This window comes from Trematomus bernacchii, unplaced genomic scaffold (genome assembly GCF_902827165.1).
Source record: "Trematomus bernacchii unplaced genomic scaffold, fTreBer1.1, whole genome shotgun sequence".
NCBI lineage: Eukaryota > Metazoa > Chordata > Actinopteri > Perciformes > Nototheniidae > Trematomus > Trematomus bernacchii.
Genome location: NW_022987393.1, coordinates 712,699 through 734,843, shown reverse-complemented (window position 1 = coordinate 734,843; position 22,145 = coordinate 712,699). Strand labels below are relative to the sequence as shown.

General features: G+C 43.8%; 1 protein-coding gene across 3 annotated transcripts; it reads right to left on the bottom strand.

Moving 5' to 3' along the window:
* Positions 1-24: 24 nt before the first annotated feature.
* LOC117486329 (methyl-CpG-binding domain protein 5-like) lies at positions 25-21,767 on the bottom strand. Of its 3 annotated transcripts, none has more exons than XM_034134762.1 (10): positions 21,684-21,767; positions 17,039-17,735; positions 14,484-14,586; positions 11,068-11,239; positions 8,667-10,964; positions 4,151-4,371; positions 2,613-3,707; positions 2,407-2,483; positions 1,867-1,942; positions 25-1,782 (listed from the first exon to the last, which is right to left on the bottom strand). In XM_034134762.1, exons 2-10 carry the CDS (start codon positions 17,149-17,151, stop codon positions 1,720-1,722), a joined length of 4,218 nt encoding a protein of 1,405 aa, XP_033990653.1. In that variant the 5' UTR covers positions 17,152-17,735; positions 21,684-21,767; the 3' UTR covers positions 25-1,719. The 3 variants fall into 3 exon arrangements, with proteins under 3 accessions (XP_033990653.1, XP_033990666.1, XP_033990659.1); XM_034134775.1 differs by having other exon boundaries at positions 2,613-3,704; XM_034134768.1 differs by lacking the exon at positions 21,684-21,767 and adding an exon at positions 21,076-21,157.
* Between the last annotated feature and the right edge of the window lie 378 nt (positions 21,768-22,145).

Here is a 22,145-nt window from a genome sequence, read left to right as displayed (position 1 = left end):
ATTCTTAAATAAAAAGGAACTTTGTAACGGACACATGATCTATTCACTGTTAAAAAAACATACATATACACATATAAGGCTTGAGTTCTCAACTCTTGGTAGTATTATTGCCATCTAGCATATTTGTAAAGCTTAAAATAAATATGGAGAACTGTACATAAATAATTTACATCATAAGCAAACAAAAAAATAACACAAGGCCCCTAAATGCGAGAAATGCTTTCACTGCTCGCTTGAACTGTTAGTGTTCCTGTTGATTTTACTTAAGCTATCGATGTGGCCCAAAGGACGACACTCATGAAAAAGAAATCACTGTACAAACATGAGAACATAATCACAACCACCAAATGTCATAATTCATCAATGCAGGCGAGATTCTAGGTTGGAGTTGAAGGAGAAATCCACCCAAACACACTTGTAGTCGTGATTTCATGTTGCATTCAGGCTCCACTTGTATTGTCTTAATACAGTTAAAATACTGTACAATATCTAGGTCATTATTAAGTGGGGTTTAACATGATTCATTATTGTTATTTATTTATTGTTAAATCTATAAAATGCCAAGAAACTGAGAAAAAAATATCCTTGTAAATTCTCTGTCTTATATGACAGAATTATGGGAAATCTTGACATTTGAGACGCCTAAACATTAATTTTAGGAGCATTCTTTGCCTTTTTTTCTTTCAAAAAATAGACAGATAATTGTTAAAATAGTTGCAATTCAACCAACTGGCATCTTGGAAAATAATCAATGTTGGTTCACCCAAAATGTATATATTTTTTTAAATGCAAGGGTACCATAATTACACTTATTGAACAAGTGGCTGAGGGTGGATTTTCCTTTCAGACTTTCTGTGAGTTTCGATGATTGGTAAACCAAATAAACACAGTCGAACCAGAAGTCTCGACATTTCAAGATTTTCCTGGTGGAGCAGATGGAGATTTACCAATATTTGTCCGGCTGCTCGTCATTTCCCATCATGCTTTAGGGGAACATTGAACACTTTCTGCTGGTAAAGTTCATTCTGTTTGTGTCTTTTTTCTCCAATGCAAATGAACACTGAACTCATAATGGAGAACTTGTATACTCATGCCTGTTCCACTGCTGTTCCCTTACAAAAAAAACAAAAAAACAGCACGTCTTACAGTTCATCATATAAAAGCTTTAGACTGTATTCTTATTTATCCTATGCATGCGGCCGTACGCAACCGCATTTCTGAATAGAAACCAAGACATTGGTACACTTCTGCTTTGTGTTTGTACAATAAAAGATAAAATGTGCATTATGTATGCTTGTACATGACATTGTACAATATTTACATACAATTCTTAATAGCATGACATTTCAGGATTATCTATATACATATTGAAAATGTATCAGAAATATTTGGACTGTCTATTTTTCTTAAATATGTAAGGTAATGCTTGTAGCTTTTTGTTTTTGTTGGTTTTACTATCTTATACTAGAAAAAAATAGTTAATTCAGTGAGCTGTAGACAAATTGCAACCAATGTTTTTCTCATTTTTCTTCTTTTTCTCTACAGTTCAAACTGTATTGGTGATTGGAGTTCCAGCACCTTCAGTCATTGAGTCAAGTCGATATCATGGATGTACCACTGACAGTCCATGTAGCACTTGTTAGAGCTCAGATCTCTTCAAGGCTGAACGGACGACGGCTCCGAAGGCTTGAGGACGTTGTTGGGCCGACACATTCAATGTTATCTGGATATCTTCCTCCTCTTAGGCTTGGGGAGTTTCACCTGACGATCCCTCGATGGGATCTGGAGGCAGATGGAAACAAACATTATAGGGACAGGAAAAGGAGAAGCAAGAGGATAAAGATTATTACATTTTCTCAAACTCACCGTGCCCGACATCTTATCCAGCTCACTCATGGCCTCGTGGATAGCAGCTTCCAAATGATTATTCAGTTTCCCCGGTCTGTGGAACATTAACATTTGACATTAATCACATTAAACTAAAGCAGCCAGACAGAGATGCTGTTGCTCTTGGTGGGACATTTAGTTGCTGCAGGGACAAAAACATGTGGTTTTCAGGGCACAACGTATAACAAACAAATGAATAGTCTGATCAATTGCTTAACTGCAGCTATTATTCAATAACAGCTTAATGGCTGTAACTTGTCTGTAAAACACAAACAAAGCATGAAGCTTATCTTTATGCATCTTCTTCAAGTAACATGTTTTAACAGTTAACATCTAAACATGTGATCAAATGTATTCTGATAAACTAGTTCAAACTGATAAATACCCCCAGAGCCTCTTTCAGCATACAAAATAATAATCACAGAGTAGAAATGAGATCCCCTGTCTCAGCGCTGATTCTCTCTGGTGTTTAAAATGGTTATAACCTAAAGCAACCATATGGGGGAGCAGTTCACTTACTTCAGGCCTCTTTTGGTGGCTCGGTCGAGGGCCTCCAAGTCGTGGTGAGTTAGTGTTTTTAGTTTCTCTGGCTCAACCTGCATGGAGAAATGACAAAACCTTTAAACATGGATATATTGGAACAGAAGGCTGCCTAAATTGTTCAGCCTGAGATCCGCCTTCACTGCACATTAACTAATGCCAGGTGGTCACAGAGGGTCTCTCACCTTGGCCTGCTCCCGCAGCTGCATCGCGGCGCTGTGCACTTGTTCGTCCCCGGCCAGCTTGGCAGGCCAGGGTGGGAAGCCCTTCAGCTGGCCCCACACCAGCTCCCCCATGTTGAAGGTCCTGGAGCGGTAGTGCAGCAGCTCTGAGGAGGGGGAGTCCGGCTGCCGCAGGTCCTCCTCGCTGCTCAGGCTCTTTGTGTCCGAGGGGCTGGGCGCCATGCCGTTGAAGTGGCCGTTGTAGTGGCTGTAGTCTTTGGCTGTGGCCAGGGGCCCCTCCAGACTGGTGGACGAGCTGGGAGACTGGTCGTCCCCCGTCAGCTCCTGCCTCGGGGGGCCTAGGACGTCACCGTAACCCCGGCTGCTGAAGTGGGGGGTGGCGCCGTTGATGAGCACGCAGCGCTCCACCGTCTGCTCCAGGCGCTCCTTGTAATTGGCGAGTGTCCGGTTGCAGTTGTTGAAGCGGTAGCCGTCGTCCAGAAAGCCGTGGTCGTTGGACCCCTCATTGGGGCAGGGGGGAGCGGGGGCCAGGCTGACGGGGCGCTCCATACAGGGACTACTCCTCACTTGGGTGGAGCACTCCAGAAACTCCTCCCCTCCCCAGGCGTTGTTGCTATGAACGTCGAAGCCTCCCCCGTGCTCCCCGTCCCACTGCCCCCTGGGAGTCCCACGGCCAGGAGAACGGAAGTAGTCACTTGGCTCCGGGCCCTCTGGGGTGCTCTTCCCTGGATCCTTCTGACCACGTCCGTGCCTCACCTGCCTGGGCCTGGCCTGCTGCGGGACCCCCTCCACGTCCTGGTGCCGGTGCAGGACGCTGCTCACTGCTTGTGGGAGGTTGACCGGCTCCCCTATGGAGGCGGTGAAGGCACTCATGGCGCTGAGGGCGGGCACCGGGCTGGCCTGCGTGGTGCCGCTCACTGTGGTTGTTATGGTGACGTGCATGCCCTTGCTGGCGGCGTCCACCACAGCTCTGTAGATGGCGTCCACCGACTCTGGGCCTCCTCCGGGGCCCCTGTCGCCCCCAGCTGGAACTGAAGGAAGCCCCTCGCCCTGCGGCTGCTGCCCCTCCCTGAACTGAGGGTGCGACAACATCCCCTGCTGGACACAAGGGCGGGGTTAATTTCATCAATAAATGTATGACTTGCGTTAAAAAAAACGACGAGACGACTCAAACCTGTATAAACTGTAACTGTGACTACATCGACATTAAACTTAAATGTAGCAACAACAAAAAAACTTCCTACACCAAAATCTTCATTGACAGATTTTCCATTGACGAAAAACAGGAGACAAAACATTTGACATTATATATGACTCTTATAAGACTACTTAAATGACAGTTACTACAGCAACAACATGGCTGGGGAGACAGAAACCAGACGCTGATAAATATAAAAAACTACAATGTCAACAGTTTTCATTGACACAGGTACTAAGACTAAATAAAAAAAGATGATAACAAGCTAACAAGGTCACAGATTGAAGTTGTTTTGTATAACTACGTTAAATGTCAGAGATCCAAATGTATCTCATCCTCCCACCTGGCAGTTCTGATAGAGGCAGGCCATGGAGCTGGCGTTGGTGTTGTTTGCGTCTGTGTAGGGGGGGTTGTCAGAGAAGTGCTGCTGCCCCTGGTAGGCCGGATGGGGGGGGGCCCCCTGCTGCATGCCCTGGTGGACCTGCTGCTGGTACATCTGCCCTCCCCCTGGGTTCACGTGTTGCTGCAGACTGCTCATGCCACAGCCAAGGGACGAGGGGTTTCCTGCAACACCGTGGACACAATATCAGTCAAAAGGGTCTTAAAATCAACCTGTCTCAAGAATGACTTAGCATACAAAACATATGGACATAACTGATCATTTTTGCTGTCCTCGCTATTGCCAGCTTGTTCAATTAAGAATGTGACCTAAATGTGTGTGGTTTTATTCTTTTCATGTTTATACATTTTTGGATATTACAATTTTTTTTGCCAATTCAATTCCAATGTCTAAAGTATTACATCTTAATGTCTTTTAAAAAGGGCACCCTTGCATTGTTTATATTAAAATGATTACAGTAAATTGGTCTAAAAATGATACTAATATTATTCACTGCATTTCTTTCTGGGACATTACATGTATAATATTATAAAAAGATTGTACATCCAGTGTTTCTCACGGGACAATTATTTAACACATTGCACAATTCAAGCAGACTTTGGAAAATATGTTCTGCTTTATCTCTTCGACTTCCATTCAGGCTTTTGCGAGCACCATACTTTACACAAATAGAAAAAATAACATCTTGTTGTGTGGAAGCAGATCTCTTGTGTGGGCGGCTCGAATAAATTCAATACACTGGAAGGCTGGCTCGTGATTCCCAAGTGAGACAGTTACATTAAAAGCAAAAAGTTGCACATTAGCAATCTGTTGCACCCAAACTAACAGATGGACGTGCTGCCAGATGCGGAGCAGACCGATTAGTTAGAAGGACAGAACACACAAAACAAAACACATCAAGGCCACAGATGTATCAATGAATGAAGAAAAAGCCCACCAGCAATGTTATGCAGACAAAGCCACGTACAAAATCTTTGAGGCCTAACGCTGTGTTTGGTGTGTGTGTGTGTGTGTGTGTGTCTGTGTGTGGGTGTGTGTGTGGGGCGACTGGAGCAGCTGGTGCGATGCTACGTAGCTGAAGGGCAGCTGTGTGTGTTCTCCTCCTTTCTTTCTTCCCCTCTCTCTCTCTCTCTCTCCTCTCTAACACTGAGACCCCCTCCCCCGCTTTACTCCCCACATCCTCCGCTACCGCTATGATATAGTGACGGCTGCTGCCGGGGGAGGTTGCCATAGGAACCGAGTGATGATTGGTGGTGCTGTCCACTGCCGGGAAGCTTGTTGGGGGAGTCGGGTGGGTGGACGAGGGGGGGTTACGAGGTGATTTTATTCTGCTGGGGGATGGGGGGGGGGCGGTCAGCTGGGTGGCAGGAGGTCTAGTGGGGGGGTTACAATGAACTTTGGAGTATTTGTTGATGGTAGGAGTGGATATGGGGGGGCTTCAAAGCTTGCTAGCTGTCCAGAAACAGATGGTTAGAGGCTAATGATAAAAGAGCTTCCATTGCTCTTAAGATCCCCAACATGTCGTCAAAATTAGCTTCAAGTATGAGAAAATCAACAGAGCTTCTCAGAGGCATAACATCTGTCATTTGGTGAGAGAATATTATTTTGTCCCAAGAGCCTGTGAGGGCTCATTTGCCTTTGCCACCAGGGACCCTCAACCTAGGAGAGACCCTTTTGATAAGATGAGCTGAGGCAATTCACTTTGGCCCCTCAGAGATTCTCCAAAACACGGATGGGCTTTACAGGGTTCCTGCAGGTTTCACCAACTCAAATGTAAGACTTTTTAAGACCACTTTGAATAGAATGTAAGACCTATTTCACGGCAAGAAAGTGTGAAAGAAGAAATCCGTCCCATAATTACTTACAAAGTAAATGTATTCATGTTCAACATAAGAACGATGACTGAACTTAACAGCATAACAGTACACAGAACTGTGTTAGCGTGTTAGACAAAAAGTGTGTGTGTGTGTGTGTGAGTGACAAGAGCTATATTCAGAGCTCTGCTGCCTTCATGCTGTTGTATGATTGGTGTTTAGCTACGGTATTTAGCGTCCACAGCACCTCCGCTTTTAGGGTTGAGTAGACTGCTGCACTAGCTAACGCTGCACTAGCTAACGCTGCATTAGCAAAACAAAGCTAATTTTGTTTGCAAAGGTGCAACCAAATACGGTTGAACTTACACTTCCCCATAACAGGGTTCATACACTTTTTCACCAATGATTTTCAATGACTTCTCCATGACCTTTACCTAATTTTCCATGACCAAAAAAATTACTCTTTCTCAGCGGTACCACTGAAAATGGTTTATTTGAACATGGAACAGGAAAATAAGGTCTGAAACATGTTGTGCCTATCTAAAACAAATCAAATAGTAGGCTTACTAGCTTCTACACGCTAAAACAACTAAAATCTCTCACCAGCAAAATACCTCGTCAGTTAAATGCCATTTTACGTTTAATTACTATACGATACAGTATTTATTATCATTATAGTATTACTATTTTGGCGATTAGATAACATATAAATTATATTTTATGCAACTGTAGTTACATTTCCATGACTTTTCCAAAACTTTGGGAAAAATATTGTTTTCCATAACTTTTCTGGGGCCTGGAATTAGCATTTTGTATTTCCATGACTTTTCCAGGTTTTTAATGACCGTAAGAACCCTGCCATATTTATTAGTAAATAGATTCGAAGATACCTGAGTTTCTGACTGCCGCTAGCTGAAGCTTGGTTGGTTGGTTGCTATAGGTTACTAGCTGGGTGTTCTCCGATAAGGGGCCGGGGGAAACAAAGTTAGTGATTACTGGTTCCATGTTGATTTATTTCAAAACAAATTGTTGGGGGAACTGAAAGGCTATTACCGTACTGGTTTCTTTGCAGCCCGGACATTTCCCCCAAAACACATTTAGACGCGATCGTAACACAGAAGTACCTTTCAAATCCCATCATTTTTAAGACCTTCTAAATCATATTTAAGACCTTTCTTATTTTTTTGATCATATTTAAGACTTTTTAAGGCCTTAAATTCTGATTATCAAATGTAAGACTTTTTAAGACCCCGCGGGAACCCTGTTGGACCACTAGAGGCACTGCAGCTAACTGTTTCTTCTTTCTATATTGTAGAAATCTTCCCTTGCAACAAAACAGAAAACATTAGGTGTCACAACAATATAAGGATACCCTAACCAGGCTAATACATTCAACATCAGAGGTAGAATATAGGGTAGAACAAATTAAAATGACTGTTGTAGAACTTTACAGAAAAGTTAGCCAAAAACAAGACATGTAGCTAATCAAGTTTATGATTAGGATGGACTACCCCTGCCTTGGTGCTATCTCCATTAGAAATACATGTGGACACAGATGCACAAGAAATACATAAACTCAGACTCCGGTCTAACAGAAAAGGAAAAACAGACTAAATCTAGGCCTTGCGATGCTTTCAAAAGAAACGCTCACATGAATGCAAGCACACACAAAAAAAAAAACAGTCACACACAAAGTCATTCATATGCACACACACTGTAATCCTCATAGTAGTCATAGACAGACACACACACACACAGGCCAAAACCCTCATCAAAAGCTTCACTCGGGTCTCTATTCATGGTCTATCGTTACTATAGCGACCGGCTAGCTGGGAGAAGCTCTTTAGAGTGCCCTATCTAGGCTGTTTCCCTTAAAGCGTGATCCAGATCCCATTTCCATCTTCTTACACCATTGACTGATGCTCGCATAGAAATAAAACAAAAAGAAACACTGGCTGACTGACAATTAGCCGAGCCTCCAAAGATTAGGGGCCTGCTCATTAGCTCAGAGATAGTGCAGGAGCCCCACTGTCCACGCTCCGGGCCTATCACACGTCTCCTTTGGTTTTAGTTCACTCATAACCATAGAAACCACATCTTCATTCAACCAGCCTATAACACCCTCCAGACATCGAGAGGACAGTTTGGACTACAACACCCTACTGTCACCAAACCTTTATTTTTAGGATTAAAAAAGGGAAATAGTGGGATAATTCAATGAACCATCAAGGAGAAAAGTTGGCAATTATTTAATGAATATCTTTTGATTTTGGGCTGACATTTTAAGATATCCCCATGGCCTATGAGGAAGTGGAAATGCCCCTTAACAATATTTGCTGTAATTTTTTAGACTAAACTATTAAAAAAGAAAACAATCTGCATGTTAATTAACAATGTAAAGGACTTGCAGCCATATAATTCAGGCGGTCCTAATTTAAATAACTGGAACTATTTTAGGGATGAAATACAAATATCCAAAATATGACCCGTGTACAAAATAGAGACAATACATAATATAATAAAAGGCCTCTGCTGTGTTATTTTAGTAAGTTTAACTAATCTAAAATCGAAACATTTAGCAGTAATTGCACACACATTGTGGGTTAACTACTGAATAGAGCACAGTGCATTATAAAATGTCTCACCTGTATCAGAGATGTTCTGCGTACAGCCTCCATCACCCCCTTCATGCGGCATCACCATGTTAGTCCGCCTCATACTGTGAAGGAGGTTCTGCTGCGAGGGGTGAGGGCCGGGATGGGACAGTGGGGGGGCGTTATTGTGTGGGCGTCCTAGCGGCATGCCGTCGTGCATCTGGGCCATCATGTCAGGGAACTGGCCCGGACGAGGGACCAGATGGCCCCCAGAGGGGTCAATGTTCTGACAGTGCTGCATTGCGTCTCCAGGACCCCGCAACCTCTGCTGAGCCAGGAGGTTCTGCTGAGGGCCAGTGGGGACCAGACCTGTGCTATCGCTGTAGTGCAGCTGTGCAGATCCTTGAGGGCCCGGGCTAAGTCCTGGACGATGGTTGTGAGAGCTCTGGCAGCTCATGGACTGCAGCAGCTGGGCCATGGAGGTGTTTTGGGGAAGGTTTCCCAGTCTGCCCACTTTTCGCAGCTGATCAGTGGCACTGGGCCCCGCCATGTGGGGTGCAACCATGGCTCGTTTGTTAAGCATGTTGTAGACCATGTTGTTACTGGTGTCGTGGTTTACGGCAGTGTTGCCTGATGACAGCTTCCGTTTGCGCATGGGGTCCCTCTGCTGGGCCATGAGCTTGTCTCTAAGAGCCGCCCGACCGCTCTGGCCCTCGGGAGATTTGAGCAGCATGGTGGAGTTTGGCGGGAGCATTGAGTTTAAAGTGCTGTGTCCCTCCATGCCTCGAGGGCCGCTCGTAGAGCCAGGGTGTCCGCCACCTCCTCCATTACCTTTACCACCAGGCCCCATACTGGCCCCGCCACCACCAGCTGCAGGGCTGCTGCCGGCAGCGCTGAGTTTGTTTTGATTTGCTAGCTGTGCTTTGGCTGCGGCTGACAGGAGGCTGCTGGCAGGGAAGGAAGCGGCGTTCTGTTGGTTGAGGATCTGGTTGAGGGGCATCCCCAGGAGTCCTGGATGGCCCTTCTGGGAAGCGCTGGGGGTCGCCATAGAAGAGGACGACGAGGAAGAAGAGGTGGGTGAGTACATGGGGTTGCTGTGCTGCTGGGGGCATATGGAGTTTCCCATGCCTGGCAGCATCTGGGAGTCTTTGTACTGGTGGTGCGCATCAGTTTTGTTGGTGGAGGGGCTGGAGGGCATGGCTGGCCTTGGAGATCCCATGGCGGACCTGGGGGAACGAGGAGGGACCTTAATGTTGCCGCACGGGCCCTGGTGCCCCGAGGGCATTGCAAAGCTCCCGTGTTCAGAGGAGGTGGAGGATGAGCGTGAGCGATGAGGGGAGGCCTCCATTCTCCCAAGGGCAGGTCCTGCCATGTGGACCGGGGAAGTGACCGGGGAGGGGGACATGGAGGAAGTCGGACCACCCTGTTGAGTCCTTTGAACGTGGCCGCCATGCCCCACAGGCCCTGGCTTCACTGTAGGTAAAGGTAAGTTGCTTGGCAAGGGAACGATGGCGGGAGGGGGTATGTTTACATTCATCATTTGTACCTGAGAGTGGATGTTAGGCTGGAAGTTGGAGGGGTTTGGGGCATTGATGGGGGGCTTGCTGACTTGCTTGCTGGGGATGGGGTCTAGGATGCCTAATGGGTCTTTTTCAAAGGTCAACTGCCTTTTCTGAAGGGCGCAGGATGGTGGTATGGATGGAGGAGGCTGTACGGGGTGCACAGGGGGCTGTGTTTTATGGTGAAATGCTGCACGGGGCATATCCATACCAGGGTGGAAGTTTCCCCGGGGCATGTTCATGTTCATGACAGGGCTTTTGGCAGTGGCCGTGGGGGAGAGGGGCGTGCTAGTCCTCCCTGTCATGATGCAAGAGAGCTGGCCCGCAGGGGAGCCATGGAGCATTACACTGGGTGGGGAAAGAGGCGTCCTAGTGTTTCCATGGATGGAGGCAGAGCCAGGACTCCCGGCTCCTGGAAAGCCACAAGGATTGGTCCTCTGAAAACCATCAGGGCTGCCCAAAGAGTCTGCACACGGAGACTGTGAGCCATCTCCATACAGCTTAACACTGGAGGGAGGTGGGCTCAGCATGCCTCCATACCCAACCCGGTAAGGGGATTTGGGGCCTGGCTCCCCACTGCCCAGCCTCTGCGGCCGGGCGTAAGCAGAGTAGAGCTCTGGCTGCTGGGCTCCTCCCATCTCCTGGGGAAGATACAGCCTCTGCTGCTGCTGCTGTCCAGCCGCCATCATCATCTTGAAAGGATTCTTGCAGTCTGGGCCGACAGCGTTGGGCAGCTTAGTCCTTATTGCTCGTTGAGATGTGGAATGCGCAACGAGCACAGATGATGTACCTTCAAGCCAAACAAAGTATATTTCAGTTAAATCAATAAACAACACCTTGGACAAAATAATGTTTCGGACTAAAATGAATAGAAACAGCTGATTGACTCGTACCTCCTCCTGGGCTGGTGAGCCTCAGAGGGGGGTGCGTCCCCATGCTCTTGCGCAGCGTGGCCACAGCCAGAAGCTTCCTCTTGTGAATGCAGAGTTTGGTGACGTCTTCATCTGCTTTCACATCCTCCGCTGTCCTCTGCTTGACAGCCGCCCCTGGGTCAAAGTTGAATACCTGAGGATAAAGATAATAGAGTTGATTTAAACAGATATAGGTTCCAATCTACCAATGTATATTTGTTTTTAACTTTTGCTCATACTGTTATAATAATGAAATGCTGCATCTTTAAATGAGATGCGAGGAAACTTTTTTTTTTTTAATTGTTTTATGAGGTTTATTCTTATACTATAATAGTTGCAGAAGGACAAAAAGGCTAGAAGGACAGGGGAAGGTTAAAAGTGAGGAATAGAGTGGTACAATTTATTCAACTGAATTCATGAATTCAAAGATCACAGTGAGCTTATTATAGTGGGTTTTGCAGCTAATCAGAGGAACTGTGGGGATGCTGTGGGTACAGTCAAATAGTTCTGTGGTTCAGTAAGATTACCACAAATGCACTGCAGCCATTACCAAAACAAATCCAACTAGGTGTACGTGGACATGCATTTTCTTCACACTTGTCCCTCAGGGCTACGCCATCCTAACAGTGCAGAGTGCAGTGAATAACTTGGAGATAAACAGAAGGGACAAAAGTGACCCCGCCCACCTTGGAGTAATATCCCACATCTAAGGATAGTTGAGGTTTTCCTACACACTTAATATTGAAAGAAGACAATTCAGGGGCAAATGGACAAGGGGATATTTTAGGTTTTAGGGGAGAAATAATAGAGTAAGGAAGTCAACATTTCCCCAGACAAGATGATCAGCCTGATAATGGCCTGATTTGACAGACATGATGTGTTGTGAATAGGGATGCTCCGATCGCCAATTTTGGGGCTGATCGTCGATCGCCGGAATCAGTATCGGCCGATACCAATCGCCGATCCGATCGAGTGGGCGGGGCCTATGGGGATCTTCCATTTAAAGTGATGTTTAAAACTCAGTTAATGGGGATCATTCACTGGCGCTTCCACAAACAACAACCAACATAATTATTACATTCAAATGAAGTACATTATTCAAGTTTACATTAACTTTGGATAATAACACGGGAGAAATTAGCGGAAGCCTCTCTCTTTTCCTCTCTCCCTCTCCTGACAGCCTGTCAGTATCTCATGCAGCTCACTGATCCAGTAATGAGTGACCCTACAGTGAAGAATAAATATATGTATAACTAGTTTAGCTTGTTCCAGAGGTAGATAAAATAGTGTGTTAGGTCTAACTCTTAGTGTGTGTTTCGCTCCGCTCACCGGTCCGTCACAGCGGGTGGAGCTGCAGGATTTCTGCTTCACACACGTTGCATACCGCTATTTTATTGTCATTTTCGGACACCTTAAAATACTGCCAGACTGGTGAAGCCATTTTGGCGAGCTTGTTTTGCCGCGCACAGAGAAAAGTGTCATGTATTTTACGTCATCATTTTACGTCATGCGATCGGCTCTCGCGATCGGCATTTTTAGAGAGCACCAATCGATCGGCAGAGAGTGAGTATCGGCCGATATCGATCGGCGGCGGATCGATCGGAGCATCCCTAGTTGTGAACAAATGTAGCTTCAAGAAAGATAATCGGTCGGATAAGCCCATGTTATGTGATACAGTGGCACCCCACATCACACCTTAAAATGTGTACCGTGGTCCCTCACAGAGCAGTGTTGGATTCTGATACTCAGAAGAACATTTGAAACAGAAACAAGAGCATCACTTTAACAATCGCCTGTCAGAAGTTGTTTCACCTTGGTTTGACTTGTATCACTGTTTCCTCCTCACAGAAATGTTTACTTCATCCTCATTCCTCCCTCTATCCCCTTCCCTTCCTTCTAAGCTGCCATAACAAATGTCAAAAAAAGGAATGTGTCCTATCTTGTGGCAAAGACAGGCCCAGAGATGATTTTTGTTTTTTTTAAAGATGCAGTATAAAGAGGCATTTAGCTAACGCTCATTCTCAATGAATTACAGTAAGCGTAAATCTTTAATCAGTTCCTGATCATCTATAATAACAGCTGCTTCAGACTGCAGGCAACTTTGACAAGCAATTACCAAAAGCAACAAAACAGTTATATGGTGTTTAGTACTTGCAAATGCCACAAAAACATTACAGACTACACCTAATTGTACTTTAATGTAATTGATGTTGTATATTCTAAGTATGTTGTTTTTATATATTTTTCTTTTAACCTGTACACAAGTTACTTTGAGTTCCTCAAATAGCGCTTTATAAATCAATTACATTATAATTAGTGGTCATAAATCATAAAATCCTATGGTTATGGAAATGATATGTATTAAATTGGTTGAGATTAAAAAATTACATATAGATTACGGCCCTAGCCACACGGAGACGGTAACGAAAACGAACCGAATTCGATATCAAAAAAGTCTTCCGTCCACACGCAATCGGCACCAGAAACGTGTCAATACACCAAAAGCAGCGAAGAAGACTTCACGAGCATGCATGGTTGCCATTCTGTTTATTCTCCGCGGTGGATTTAGCAGCAGAGGTGGGGAGAGGCAGGGCTCTGACTCTTTTTCTCCCTCCCCGAGGCAAGCGTGTGCTCCTGCTGTAAATCTCCCCGGCAGTCCACCAGCAGATGAGAAACACCCACCTTTCCGCCTCTTCCAAGGGACGAGGGAACCGTGCGGCAGTTTCCTCTAGAATGTTTTTCCGCCGGTTAACATGTCCGTTAAAGTTTAAATCTTCCGGACAAAATTATAAAAGTGCCGGTCAAAGGTCTTCTTTGTTATTTATTGAGCTTTAAAACAAATGAATAACGACTCTATATAATAATATAAGAATAATACACGGAGTCTCTCTTTTCCTCCCCCTCTCCTGACAGCCCGTCAGTATTTTCGTTATCAGGAAATGATCGTATAGGGCGTAGACACGGAACCGTTTGGCCCCCCAGAGCGCTGCGTCCGCAGATCTATCCACCTTGGGACCCGTTATCGTTATTGTTTCTGCGTTTCCCTGTCGGCCTCGTGTGGCCGAACCGTCTATATGATAGAGAACTGTAGCGGATACGACCCGTAGCCGATACGACCCGTAGCCGATACGACCCGTATCGTCTCTGTGTGGCTGTAGCCTACATCTTTCCTTTTAGTTGTAATGAAGTGAGTTATCAAAATGATGGCCATTTCTAGTAAAGAGACGGCACCTGCTAGTGCAAGTTTGATTGACAGTTTTTAATCCGCAAGGGGCCTTTGTCCAGCTGTAACTTTTGGGCGACAGCGTTTTAAATTTGATTTGCCGATTGGGATTTCTTAATCTCTTATAAGGAAATCGTCTGCAGCTGTGTTTTAAATGAATCAGGATAAACATTACCTTGTGGAGGATGAGTGGACACTCCAGGCCGCACTTGCAGGTCCCATCTGTCAGCAGGTAGCTCTTCACCTGTTCCAAGCTGGACAGCAGCGAGCCACTGGGACTGCACACAGAAAAACACAAAGTCAGGCTGAGGACACACGTAGGGTGCAAACGCTCCAGAGAAAAAAGACTAAGGGGTGTCAATATTTTGGTTATTCACAATTCGAGTTGGAATCCTGGGGTCACAATTAGATTCATTATCAATACTGTGCATACGGGTTGCTGTGCACTTACAAAGGCAGTGTGTCAAATACTCTTACTCTGAGATTTTCTTTATTGCTCGATTTAATATTAATGTGAAAGCAGTAGTTGGCAAAAGCTTGTAAATGTCTTCCTTTTGTGTACTTATTTCTTATTAAAAATGTAAAAACATTTATATTTACTGGTATTTATAGAAAAATAAACCTATTATTCAGCTTAATATTCCATCTGTCACATACTTATGTATATATAATACCTTGCTAATTTGTAAATTCAACATGTATATTTTCTACTTTCTTGTTTATTTCTTGTCTTTTAATTGGTATTGTACAATGCCATGTCTTTTTATGCTGCTGCAACACAAACATTTCCAAAATTGGGATCAATAAAGTACTATCTTATCTGATGCTCTTATGCTATTGTTGTGTTTCTTGTTGTACTCCCAAAAGAAGACTATAACACCGGGATTATTAAAAGACTATAAGTAAATATAAGAAATGTGATCAGGGGGTCAGTGAAGCAGTTTTAACCCTGGAGAAATGAGGGAGCTCAGTGCCCAAATATGTTGGATAAAATCTGAAGTACACAGCCAGTGAAATATTTGAAACTTGCCACGAATGAAGAGCAGTGTTTGGATGTATCAAACACACACATTGAAACAACAAACATATCTACTGAGGGGATCTGGAGTTGCACATCCCTCAAGCAAATGTAAAAAAAAACAGGGGCAAATACAAGTGTGCAGTGACAGTATCAGGCCACGGTCACAGAAGTAGACAGGATTCTTTCCAACCCCCAAAATAAACCTGACACCAGCCAACTGCTTTAGTTCATTGTGGCTGGTAAATGCACGTGCTGGGGTTCATGTGCTGGGGTTCATATGCCGGGAAGGACACCAACTTCCAGTCTTCATAACACGATTACACTAGTGAGGGATCCAACCCGAGTCCCTGTAGCACAAGATGAGTGGATTTTGTGTACAAATGACTTGAAATGTCCCCGTCCAAGAACATGTAGGCTCCAGTTTACCTGTGTCAAGGGATCGACCTATTGCAGTATTATCAGCAACAATATGTTCAAGAGCATTTGCCAAAAAAAACACTGCTGCTTCAGGAGAGTCATTTGGGGGGAAAACCATGCCTACACACAGAAAGAAACACCATCAAAAGACATCATGTTGCTGTTCACCTCCTGCAGAGAAAATCAATTAGAGAGCCAAACGTGTGTAAACAAACCTGCTGGGCCATCTTTGATTTTGAGGGGCCGACAACAAATCCTGATGATGATATATTGCTATATCAACTACAGGTTTTCTAAAATTAAATCACCTTCTTTTGTCCACATAAGTCACGAGAGATGAAAGAATAAAAATGACTGCAATTTAAATCATTGTTAATATTGTTTAACTATGGTTTCTGCTTCCCAGATAAGAGGATGTGCTTCTTGTAGCCTTTTATATATTATATATATATCTTTACATTTCAAGATGTCAAAATGATGCAAAGCCATTAAAGTTTAATCAAACTCACATCTTCTTTTTTTATTAAATTAGCCGAGCTCTTTTGCAGGGTATATGCAGGAATCCTGAAGTTAAATGTAATACCTTTTAAGACCTTTTTTAAGACCCTTTCCATACATTTTAAGACCTCATCGCCACTTGGAGTTTTAACCGGTTACATTGGCGACACACTTTACCTCACATTGACTATATACAATATTGATTGTCCTTCCTCCTTATCTTCCAACCATTTGGACGCAAACTTGCATTTCCCCATAACGATGTTGTTTAACAACCGGCGTAAACGGACCTTCGCGCGCTATCAAGCAGTGAGCGTGCGATGTCCTGTTCAGATGACGTCAAATCCAAAGGGATGCCATAAATAAACTACACAGAATCACACTACACACCTACGCAATGATTACATTCAGGCAAACTGTAGAATACAACCTCTTTGGACAATTTATATACTTATTGAAAACAAGCTACAAAATGTAATACCTTGGAAAATGCCGTTTAATACTTTTTAATAGCCTTAATTTTCGCTAAATTGATTTATCAACTTTTAATACTTTTTAAGACCCCGCGGACACCCTGTTTTGGCACGACTTTTTTTATTACAAATCTGTCAAAAAAGTGTGACAATATTGTCAAATTGTTTGGGTGAAGAGCCTGACAGCTTTAGTAAGTATCCCCAACTGGTCAAAATATTAAGCAAGTATGTATACTCTAATATATTAATTTAATTAATTGTGAAAAGATACATTTATAATGGAACTGAAAACAGTAAGGAGTTGCTTGCTCTTCCTCTTACCTTATGTATATGACCCCTCCGCCGCGCTCCGCCTTGCGCTGCCAGCCAATGGGGACCTGCACAGGGGCGGCATGCCTCTCATCTCCCGCCTCACAGTCCTTTCCGCCATTCATTGCTCCACTGGTTTTACACTCGACACCTCAGAGGTATATATATCAGACATCCACCAGCGTCCTCGCCACGCACGTCATGTCCGTCTTCCAAAGCCGTGATGGAGGAGGGGGTGGGAGGGTGGAGGAGACGGGTAGAGCTGCAGGATTACGCTTCAACGTAGGACTCTGGGTGGGTGGTGGGGTAGGGTGAGGCGAGCTCACAGCAGACCCTACCCTTTCAGCTGCCTCATGGCTAGAAGACTTCAAGACTTCAAGGCTTTTATTGTCATGTGTGCATAGCTACAGTGTAGTTATGACTATGAAAATCTTAGGTCACAGGCTCCTCCAACAGTGCAACACAGTGCTGAATATTGCACGGACTTCCATTACTGCATCTTGTCACTCAGAGCCATGTGACTCTGGAAGATTGCTGGCTGCAGAAGCAGGGATCAGGAGTCTCTGTGCTTTCACGGGATCGTTGTGTACTATTAATGTTTTACCATTTGTCTTTTGCCTACCAGGATACAGTCCCTCAGTCGGACAAGTACAATGTGTTCAACATATTGGATCCCAAACGCAGTTGGGTAGTGGTATTCCCGTGGTTCCTGTGAGGACAGAACGGAAAGAGAATAAACATTAATTAATGGTCGATGGGATTCATTTGCTTTGCATGAGTAAAAGTCCATAATTTAATCTGCTCTGGGAATAGATTAAAGCTTCTCTGTTCCCAGAGTGCAATATTATCCAATATGTTACAAGATCAGGACCAGGTTTTATACAGCCAAACATTATCAAAATGCTGGTTTTGCAGATAAGCTCAATATACTGCATAGTACATTACAATGCTTCCACTATTGTAGTACAAATATCACAGGTTTAACATTACATCTTGTGATTATACACAAGACTTTTGCCATAATTATGACACTGGATAGACAACAACAACATTGACTCAGCATTATTGACATTTCCTTAAACTCCTAAATCAGTCAAAATAAATCGCAATACGTAATTTTTTCAGAAGTGTGCAGTCCTTATTTCTCCTCTCCCCTCTCTCAGACAGAGCATTTCAAACAGTGGTAGAAGACTATGTTTGCTGGGAAATAGGGCTGAACTCGGTATGTGAGCGATGGAGCTCCATGCAAAGCCTCCTCTCTGCCGTCGGTGCTGCTGACTCATAACTGCCCTGTGAGCTGCTGAGACCGAACCCAGTGACACCACCACAGAGGAAGAGAGAGAGGTAAGGAGGGCGCAGTTAAACGTATGCCGTTTTATCTTGGAAATACGCAGCAGCAACACCTCATCATCTCAGGAGAAGTGCGTAGTGTCCTATCAGAGAGACATTAACATCGTTTAAATCTAATTTCCTAGATATTCTTGTTTGGAAAATGCAAAGGTAAAAAACGCAATTCACATTACGGTGTTCACATTGAAGGGAAATTATTTTTCCAACAAGTGCTTAGTTGCTCTTTGAGGATGTCTCTGGCTGTGACATATGTTTCACCTCTATTCTTAAGCTTTCCATTTGGTATTTTTTGTATTTTTGCTTGCTCAAACCAAAAAGAGACAATAAGGCATAAGCAGAGAGGGGAGTAATCTGCAGCCAAAGTCCTGGAGCAGATTCAAACCAAAGACATTTTGATTAATATTACAAAAGGTGCCAAAGCCAATGTTTTCATCTTTAACGTTTGGCACAGAAACACAATCTAAATCAGCCCCCTAACTAATGCAAAAGCACAAACTGAAATACTGCCCATCTCTCCCCACCATTTCCCTCACTCTCAAGCATTACCATGTCCAAATAACATATGGTACCTGCTAATCTGTAACCTTTTACTGCAGGCTGATTTTGTTTAAAGATTATGTTTTCACATTTATTATTCACAGCACCAAGAAAGGGGCAGACAGACGAGAAGAGCAGAGGTGGTCAAACTGGGGACATTGTGTGTGGTTAAAAGCCAGAAATGCAGTGAGAATTCAATTATTACTGCACTAGAAACATCTAAAGGTGGATTTTCCTCAAAATGTTCTGTTAAGTGACCAAGGGTTGCTTTGCAGCGATGAAGTTGGACCAGCTAACACTATTTCAATGACAGCTTCTGGAGCTTGATCACGTACGATAGATCTGTCTAGCGTTGCACTCTGATGCTTAACTATAAATCACCACACATTCTTCTTTAAATGAAATCAATGTTTTCTCTTTAAGCTTTACATCAATACAATTGGACTCAGCAATATGCAAACTACATTGGTTATCAGTGAACTGGTGAATCTTTAGCATATGGACTGCAGCCAGCAAGATGAAGCTTAATGAACTGATGACCCACGATGATGTATGGTATTATTTATTTTGGCAGAAAGTATGGAATAGGAGTTAATGCAGAAGAAGAAATAAATATAGCCAATGGAGACTTACAGCAATGCAGTCTCAGAAAGAAAAAATGTTTTAGATAAAAAGCCTATCAAAATGACAAGTGGAACCGCAGCCAAAGGTTCTTGAGTAACTGGATTTGCAGTCCATTAAGCACGGCAACTTAAGTAAATGAAAATGTTCTCTCTCTCAATGTCCACATTTTTAAGAATATGATCAGACAAAGTAGCTTTTGTGCATCTCATTACGGGGTTAAAAGGAAGTTTTCATTACAGTGGTTTTTATCGTGATATTTGTTATTTTACAGTCAAATCAATGCATCCTCTTTATTTACTATACTGATCAAAGAGGGCTTTAGTCCTGGAATTAAAGAATTACAGTGTTGTATCATTCTCACCATAACACAAACATATCTGGTCAACTGTACACAAAAACTTGCGATACAGACCACAACAAGATCTCTAAGGCCATGACAAAAGTGTTCCAGCATTTGGAATGTAGTAACACACATCTGTTCCAAATATAAACATTAAATATGATATGACTCCTAAATAAAGCTAGTAAGAAATGATAACAGTGAGAGGATAGCCTTTTAAATTAAGGAACACAATCTCAGTCTAGTACAACCTTAAGACATATATCAATATGTTGACACTGAATGTGCCTCACAGCAGTCCTGCCTTAATGTGATTTAAGGTTTGTCACACACTAAACACCATGCATGTTATATGCAGATAAAGCGTATGTTTATATACAGCAATAATAAGAATTGATCTCAGACCATTTATGATTCAATTTGTGTTATCACGCAGGTAAATTAAGAGGTTTGCAGTGCTATATGTCACCTTGAACACATGTTTATGACGTTTAACTTGTAATATGTTCAATTTAAGGTTTACTAGGCAGTCTGGGGCACGTTTATGGTGACATATGTCCCTGCCCACAAATCCTAGGGCATTTTGGTGCATAATATCTGCCCCCTCGTGATCTAAACGCATAGTGCCATGAGAACAGAGTAATATGTTGTCAGATATAGCAAGATTGGGGAATAGGTAGCAGTGGAAGTAACCTGCACAAAGCATGTACTGTGTGTAATCCTGGGCTTGATAAATAGGAATGGACAAACTGTGCAACACCAAAATAGATCAGCAGTATATTCTGCCCTCTGATCTCCTCTCACTGAACCAAAGACATCTACCACTGCTCTTTCAGACAAGATTAAAGCCATTAATTCTCAACCTAGCATTTAAATCTTGCTGTAAGCCCATGGAGTTGGCTAATGCTAGCTGTAGGGGTAAATTAGCCATATTGTCCTGCAGCAGCATTCAAAAGTGACAGCTTAACAAGTTGGCTAACGTTACATGACAAGAGCTTATCCCTAAAACTGGAGAACAACCGCTTGTGTACACTACCAAAGCAACCCTAGTTACCTAAACGTTAGCTAATAGCCAATTAGCTTGCTGAACATTAGCCAGATTGCCTATCAACTGTGCCAAGTGTTGCTTTATTAAGGTTTTAACGACAACCGTTTGGCGTCTGATGTTGTCTACTCTATCACAAAGCAATATATATACCTGTAAAACCATCGTCAGTGGGCCTCCGTGTTGAAAAGTGACCGTGTCAACAAGCGAAATCAGTCTTGTCTGACTGTGCTTTTTGATGCATTGGAAACAGCATCTGAACTAGCTGGGGGTTAGCATGTCAAGCGTCAGCTGTCTAGCTATCGCTAGTAAGCTAGCCAGCTAGCTTGTTGTAACGAAAATGAATTAGAGGGCGAGCTCGGCTACGCTAATAACGCTTTAGCATTTAATTCGGGACCCGTAACCGGGTTTGTCCAAGTTGAGGACCCAACACACATATTCCGACTTTATATTGTCGAAGTAAAACAGAAGCTAGGCCCGCGTTAGGTGCCGAGCCAAGGGGCCAGACAAGGCCAGGGCCAGGCCGAGTTAGCACGGGTTAGCTTAGCATGCTAGGTGCAAACCCGTTGCGTTTGCAGAGAGAGCGAAGAAGAAGACAGAGACGCTTTTCAGGCACTAACGTTTCTGTCTGCGTCAAATCAAACCATAAACAGTCCGTTCTAACCCGGGCATGCCGGCGAATGCACACCGGTACTGATACAGAGAAATGGGCGAGCAGCAGTGCGTTGCTGACCTTTTAAAAATAAGAATAAGAAGCCTACCCATTAGTTCTCTGCCTCTGCTGGTTCTCTTACACTGGGATATTGGAAATGATGGAGAGCCGCACTGCGCATGCGTTGCAGGAGCAGCCAGCAGATGGGAGAGGTGATGCACGTTACCCCCAGAGCTCAGATACATGAGCTCTGCATGGCAAAAGTTGGGAACACAGTTATGACATAATCTTGAAACAACTGGATGCGTGGGTGGGGTGACTCACACAGTGCTGTCGTTTTCAGTAATGGCTCTCTCTGGAGGGGTTTGGGGGCCTTCAGGGGCTCCTGAGGGAGCTTCAGCTATCATTGGCAAAGTAAAGAACAATATCTGTGTTATTTGACTTATTTTATTTCAGTCCTCAGACAGAAAAACAAATAATGACCCCAGAGATGAATCGGTTGCACCCTTTTTATATTGAGGTATCCACAACGTACAAATAATTGTAGTGGTCGATGCCAAACATGGTGCAG